Raw genomic sequence first — 7,674 nt, 5'->3', positions numbered from 1 at the left:
CCGTCGCCGTCGCCGATGTCGGCGCCTCAACAACTCACGCCCTCCACGCTCCACCCTGCTAGCCGGCCCTAATGCTCTATTGCAAGTCTGCTATCGGTAGGATATGAAGGCCCTTCCTTTATGATCCGTCGGCCAATCCATTTTCACAATCCACACAAAGACGTCCACAATCCGATCCATGTCAGCCCTTCTAAAGGATAATCTAATCCGGTTCAGCCCTATTCTTAAAAGATCTATCCTATATATAATCCATGTACATGAGCCCACGAGTTTGAGGCCCCTTATGATACTTGGGCTTAGCAAGCCCATTTTGAGGTTTAGGGCCTGTTGGACATATATACACGTAAACTTTTTTCAGGTTTGGAGCTTGTTGGACATATATACATGTAAACCCATTTTCAGGTTTGGGGCATGGCACGACACGACGTTGGGCCGGCTAGCAGATCGTCGGGCCGTGCCTCTACGGGCTTCGTGCCTGGCCTTCGGCCCAAGACACGGCCCGCGGGCCAGTTTTTGTGTCGTACCGGCCTACGACCCATCAAACCGACAACAACTTATTTTCATCAACATTTTCACCAAAATACTGAAATATTTCATCATTTTCACCAATTATTCATCATTTTCACCTATAACAATATATATATATATATATATATATTGTTATATATATATATATAGAGAGAGAGAGAGAAAGAGAGAGAGTTTTCTGTACTCCCACGAGTATGTACTCCCGCCTGGAGTAAACTTGCTCCAGTCCCTCCATCCACTCGCGCTCATACGTAACTAACGGAGACGTCACGGGGTGCGGCCGGGAGACATCACGGGTGCGGCCAGGTTCAGTTAGAGGGTGTTGGAGGATCTGATTTGTGCAACTAACAAGTGATTTAATTAATTAATAAATTTAAATATAATATTATCCGATACACCGCGCGCTCCCTGTTTTTTCGGTGCGGCAGGTCATTGTTTTGCATCTTATTATATTAGAGTATACTACATACATACGTAGTGCCTATCTATTGAGATTAATTAATTAATTGAATTACTGACATCATACTTAATTTCCTATATGTAACATTTTTATACAGTACAGGACATACACTTCTGTATACCTGATGTATAAGTACGCATAGTTACTCTATATATCTATATACCAAAGTAGTATATGCACATACTTGTCAATTGCCGACGCACGGGAGGCTGGGGTAGCTGCAGCCCCTCTTTTGGGCTCAAAATTTTTTTAACAGGTTTCTTTATAGCAAAAGACTTCATATATTCCTTTAACAAGTTGTCGGTCAATTAATAAATAATTTTCCATGCACGTCACACATTATCTGCGGTTGGCTGGTTTATCTGTTGGTTATACATACATACTCCGCTTTTCAAACTTGTTCTAGTATATTTGAAATTTCTAAAGGAAAGAGTATGTGTGCATACGTGTTCAGTGGGAGTATGTCTACATACATGGGTAAGAGGAGTATACAGATATACATATTATATTGTGCTGGGTGTATGAGTACATACATATTTAGTAGGAAGAGCATGCACACATACATGCATGTTAAAGGAAATTTTTTTTTTTGATGAAACGGTGGGGGAGCTCCTATAACACTCCAAATTTTTTTGAAATTCAAATTTAGTTTAAATTTGATTTAATTTTGGCTTAGTTTGAATTTTTGGAGAATTATTAAATAATTTACAAAATTAATAAAAATAAAATATAAGGTAGAAACGTGTTTGATTTTTGCATTCATGCCGCTGCATAATTTTGCTTGATTTTATTTATTTTGCTGATGCTTGTTTTGTTTTTGTTTTGGAGCAAGAAAATTTAAAAAAAAAAGAGAAAGGGGAGAGCCCCCGCCTGGGCCGACTTCCGGCCCAGCACCCCGCGCCCCTCTCCTCTTGACGAGTGGGCCGCGGCCCAGCTCGCCCGCGCAGCAGCGCCCCCCTGCCGCCCGTAGCCGCTGACCAGTGGGTCCCGCAGGTGGGGCCCACCCGTCAGGGGGGCGTCTTCAACCTCCCGTCCGAATCGGATGGGGGAGCGCCGCAACCGACGCCCCGGTTTCCGCGCGCGGCGCCCCAATCCGAGCCGCACGCGCCCCAAGGATCGCCGTGCCTTTAAATAGCCCCCAGCCGCCGCTCGCGAACCCCCCCTAGAACCCTAGCTTCGAAATCCGCGCCGCCACCGTTCTCGCCAAGCTCGCGCCGCCGCCGTCGAAACTGCCGCCGTCGAGCTTCTCTTTGACTTCGTCGGTTCGCGGAGGTGAGCTCGCCATCGCGCTCGTCGTGTCGCGCCGACCCCGCCCGTGCCCTCGGCACGCTCCCCCGTGCCCTGCAGCACCGCCGCCCGCCGGCGCCCCTGCACACGCACCCGCCCCTGCACCGGCGCGCGGTACACGGTGGACCGCGGCCCAGCGCCTCGTGCGGCCGGTCCACGTGGACTCGGTCCACGCAGCAGCCAGCGCCTCCCCCGGTCCACCATGGACCGGTGGACCGCCGCCCCACCCCCGGTCCACAGCCCGCGCCATGGACCGGCCAACCGCGCGCCGCCACGTGGCCAGGCCGGCCACGGTCCCGCGCGCCCCCTGGCCTTTTTGCGAAAAGGCCCTCGCGTTTCTTCAAATTTAACCTGCGATCCAACTCAGTTAAAGTTTCATTTAAAATATGCCCCTGCTTTTACAGTTTAGCCCCTGCACCCGTTGGTATTTATGTATTTAATCCAAAATGAGTTTTAATTCAGTTTTAATTAGTTTTAATTACGAAAAATAGTTCAGTTTATCTACAGAAATGCCATTCAACTTGTTTTAGCCATAACTTTTGCATCGTAACTCCGATTTAGGTGATTCTGGTCGCTATAGTTTCGTTTCATCGAGTAGAATACAGTAGTGCAGTTGCTTTATGCTTTCGCATGCTTTGGTGTACTGTTTCTGATTAAGTTTGTTTGCTTGCATGTATTGTTCTTATGATTGATGATTGTCGCGTATAGCCAACGAGACGTTCGTGAAGGTACAGGATCCCGCTGAGTTTGAGCAACCCGACTTCGATCAAGGCAAGTGCAGACACCCTTTGATCATATTGTACCTATGAACTTTAAATATATTTACTTTCCATTGCATGTGTCTTAATACTGCAAACCATAAGGACTTGACTAGCCTCCTACTATATTCCTTGTATGCCTGGGTTATACATGGGTAGTATAGTGAACAGTAGATATGCTTAGTTGCTCTACTCATCTAATCTATATAATAATAAAAATAATGATCTTGCTTAATAAATTCTTCAATGATGATTAATGATTAAATGGTGAACAATGGTCACTTCGGTGATGGAGATGTTGCGGTGCTTGCGAGCATCGTGTTTTGGTTGAGGAAAGGGGGAGCGGGTACTGTTGGTGGTCCGGTTTGCCGGGCGTACCCGTCTCTGCTCTCCGTAAGGACTTAGTCAGGGAGCGGCCCCCTGGGACTTACAGTGCAGCTCCAAGCTATATGGGCTCTGGCTTGACTAATTATCAGGACCTCCGCTGGTAGGGTGTTACTTTCCGGGTAGGCGTAAGGAATGTAGCTTGGGTATTCATATTAAGAGGTCGGTCAGTTCGGGGTCCCATTGCTATGGGCACGACTGCCGCGCGCCCCGGCAAAAACTTACGAGTGGCATCCTATTAGTTGGACCCTGTGAAAGGTCTCGTAGTGAAACCCTGCCTGCTCACCTTGGTAGTGTTTTGGGGAGTCGCGACCCCGGGCAAATGGGAATCACGACTTGGAGTGAAAGTGCACACCTCTGCAGAGTGTAAAACTGATATATCAGCCGTGCTCACGGTCACGAGCGGCCCAGACCCTCACTTGATGAGCAAATTGGATTCACTGGTTACTTGGAGATGGACCTTGGCGAGGTTGCTACCTCGTGTTTTGGCGGAATGACTATTCCGTGTTGGCAGGATTGCTATCCTGTGTTATTATTTGGGGTTAATCCCTAGACTTCTATAATTATTAGGTTAATCATTTAAAAGATGTTAATCACTACTTATACTAATTAAGGGTTGGGTTTATGCTACTCATATTTAGTAATAGGTTGTTCTAATAATAGTTTTAAGTAAAAGTGATCAACTAAAATGCTACCGCAGTCAAACCAAGTCAGCTTTACCTTGTTTTAAGCCTTGCATGTCATTACTTTCCGTCTGTGCTTGCTGAGTTCGACATGAGCTCACCCTTGCTATAATCATTAAAGGTTGCTCGGACGATCAGGAGTACAATTGCGTTTTCCCTGAGGACTACCCTGAGTCTCCTGGTTGTTAGGCTCGTGTGGTTCTACCGTCGACCTTCCTGTGGCAAGGTGGTCCTGCTACGTCGACGTTTAGTTACCCCTTTATTTATGGAACAGTTTAGTTTATGCTTCCCATTCGCACTTTGATAAGCTTTTGGCTTGTAATAATGATACTTTTACTCTCATTTATGTAATTCGTTTGAACATTGTGTTTTGTACCATTGATGATGTCGGTCCATGTGTGTGAATTTGAGATCCTGGCGCACATGTGATTTGGCACCCGAATGCTCTTTTACATCCGGGTGTGACAGAAGTGGTACCAAAGCCGTGTTGACCGTAGGATCACGCAGCCTAGTTAGAAACAGCCGTTTAGATTGTCCCTTTTGGGTGGAATACACCATTGGATCTATTAACTACCTTACTAACCTGTCTCATTAGACTTTATCTATTAGCCTTATCTGCTTACTTTTACTAACAGTTCAGTTTATTCACTTACTTCTTGCATTTATTACCTTGATATCATTTATTGCTTTCTATTTCTCATATTGCATTTATATTCTTGTTTCAACTTTTACTACTTGTTATTTGAACCTTTCTTTTATACCTTGTCATTTAATATCATTTTACTCATATCACCTTCTTGTTCCTTGTTTTTCATTTATTACTTGAGTTATGTTTTATTTCTGCCTTGACAATAAATTTCATTACCTTGTTTTCACTTTATACCTTCATTACTTGCTTTTATATCTTAACATAAATACCACCAAAGTTCATATTGTCTATCCATTGTATAATCTTGGTTCATCTTCATTACACATACACTTTTACCTTCATTTATGTTATTCATTTACCTATCTTTGTCATGATCTATTAACCGTTTTCTGCATGTCTATGATCTTATGCATAAGTAGATGACTCGCCACCTGACCTGCCGCAAGAGCGTTATTCGTTTCCGTCCCGTTCAAGCTGTGGAGTTCTCGTTGACTGGTCGCGTGGATAACATCGTGTTCCAGCCTAACCAGCATCTTGATGACGGTGCTAACCTCCAAGACGCGGAACCCTATGAAGGACAGCAACCACCTCAAGCTCTGGTGGTGCATGGAAGGGCGCCTTGCTGGGCACCTGGAGGAGATGATCCCTTCGGTGATGATGACATGGATGATGATGATGATGATGATGAGGATGCACCTGGAGGACCTGGAGGACCCGGAGGACCCGGTGGACCTGGAGGACCTGGAGGTCAAGATGGACTTTTTGCTGCTGATGATGGGTGGATTGTGACAGTCTGCACAAGGGATGGTGGAGAGTGTTTCTTCCACAGCGAGCTGAAGCGTCTCCTTGACCAGCAGCTGGGGCATGGCATGTTCTCAGTGGAGTACCGCAGTGAGCACTGGAGTCACCCAGACTACCCGGCGTATTGGAAGGTCTGGGCACACGTCGGCAGGCCTAACCCGACGTTGAGGGCACTGAGGATCATGTCCATACATGAGGCTGTGGCTGAGAGGTCTACCCAGATGGCGGGCATTAGTGATGCTGCTCGCCAGGCTTTCTACGCATACCGTGATCACTTCTTCGAGGAGATCAGCCAGGATGAGCGCCGCTACTACCCTCGCCGTCGCCGTGGAGAGTTGGCGATGACTATTGCTTCCACCACTGATGAGCAAGACCCCCGCGTGCACAGGACTGTCAAGCTGGTGGCGGTCACTAACACCGAGCTCAACAGTTCACTAGTGGAGCTGAAGCAAGTCAGGAAGGAGCTGGACGACGCCAGGAAGAGGATAGCGCAGCTGGAGGCTCAGATCACTGGAGTGCCACCGCCTTCACCTCAGTGGCCTGCTTTTTCTCCACCTCGTGAAGATCCAGCCTATGGAGATGCCAGCGCTCGTACTACTATTGAATAGGAGCTATTCCCAGCTTAGTAATAAATAGTGCCACGCTTAGAACGTTAGCACGATCTTAGTTATGCGAGTCTAGTGTTTAGTCGTTTGCTTAGTGTGCTTTGCTTGGTCTGTGTGAGAACTTGATTTATTATTGTGTTAATGGTGTGATTTGGTTCTTTGTAATGAGTGCGATGAGTTGTGGGTTATGTCCACGACGCATCAAGAACAAGATTAAGTATTAAGTTTATTTGAGATAGTTTGGGATATCATCGGTCTCCTTTATTTGTGCTTTATCATATTTCTTATCGCTTTATCTTATCAGTCTTACTTTATCATGATCAGTTCATTATCTATATATTACATCTGTTGTGAGTACTGTGTTTATCAACTGAGAAGGGAAAGTGACTATCAGCGGGTTCCTACTTTGAGGAAAGATTTTTTTACATTGCAGTTTACATTACAGCTCAGGGTTTACACATATGAACTACATCTGATTTTATTATATTGTATCTATACATCAGATGCCTGTCCACACCAGGAGCAACACCAATGGAGGAAACAATGGGCAGTCCAACAACAACAACAACGATCACAGCGGGACTAATGTCAACCCTCCTCCTCCTGGGAATCAGCCCATGACCATAGAGCAGTTGATGACTATGCAGACCCAACTCATGCAAGGGATGGCCCATATTATGAACCACATGCAGCAGAACCAAAATCAGAATCAGAATCAACATCAAGGAGGTAACAACGCGTTTGCCCCACCTAGGGACAAGCGTGGAGAGTTCATGAAGGGACGTCCACCGTTCTCTCACTCAGCTGATCCTATGCAAGCTGAGGATTGGCTTAAAGCTGTGGAGAAGCAGCTGGTCATTGCTCAGTGCAATGACAGGGAGAAGGTTCTGTATGGCTCTGGGCAGCTTCAGGGAGCCGCACAGGACTGGTGGGATTCATATTGCTTTGCACATCAGGACCCGGATACTATCACTTGGGATGAGTTCAAGGTCGCCTTCAAGACTCATCATGTGCCTGCTGGATTGGTGAAGTTGAAGAAGAAGGAGTTTCTGTCTCTGAAGCAGGGCTCCATGACAGTTTGTGAGTACCGTGACAAGTTCACTCAGTTGCCGCGGTATTGCCCCAATGAAGTGGAGAATGATGAAGACAAGCAAGATCACTTTCTGGAAGGTTTGAATGATGGTCTGTCCTACATGATGTCGAATGTCAAGTACGCCAGTTTCTAGGAGATGGTGGACAGGGCATTGGTGCTTGAGAGCAAGCGCCGTAAGATGGAGGACAAGAAGAGGAAGTATAACTCCTCTCAGCAGCAGGCTGGTGCCAGTCGTCCCCGTTACAACAACCAGCAGGGCCCTCAGTCTCGCCCTGCATATCAGTCTGGTAACCAAGGACAGCAACAGAATGTCAGGTACAGCAACCAGAGTCAGCAGACGAGCCAGCGCTACAACAACAACCAAGTGCAGCGCCCCGCTAGTCAGGCGCCTCGTCAGAATGCCCCAGCACCATCAGGCTCTCGCCA

At 46.6% G+C, this 7,674-nt stretch overlaps 1 protein-coding gene across 1 annotated transcript; it reads right to left on the bottom strand.

Moving 5' to 3' along the window:
* Window positions 2,151-2,525, bottom strand: LOC110431781 (alanine and glycine-rich protein-like). Its single transcript, XM_021451360.1, has one exon. The coding sequence runs from the start codon at window positions 2,523-2,525 to the stop codon at window positions 2,151-2,153; it is 375 nt and encodes a 124-aa protein (XP_021307035.1).

The sequence above is a fragment of the Sorghum bicolor genome, chromosome 1 (genome assembly GCF_000003195.3).
Source record: "Sorghum bicolor cultivar BTx623 chromosome 1, Sorghum_bicolor_NCBIv3, whole genome shotgun sequence".
NCBI lineage: Eukaryota > Viridiplantae > Streptophyta > Magnoliopsida > Poales > Poaceae > Sorghum > Sorghum bicolor.
This window is presented reverse-complemented; position numbering and strand designations above follow the sequence as displayed.

Bases quoted from the DNA above. Each gene is read 5' to 3' on its own strand.
- LOC110431781 (XM_021451360.1), bottom strand. From the start codon at position 2,525: ATGGCGCGGGCTGTGGACCGGGGGTGGGGCGGCGGTCCACCGGTCCAT.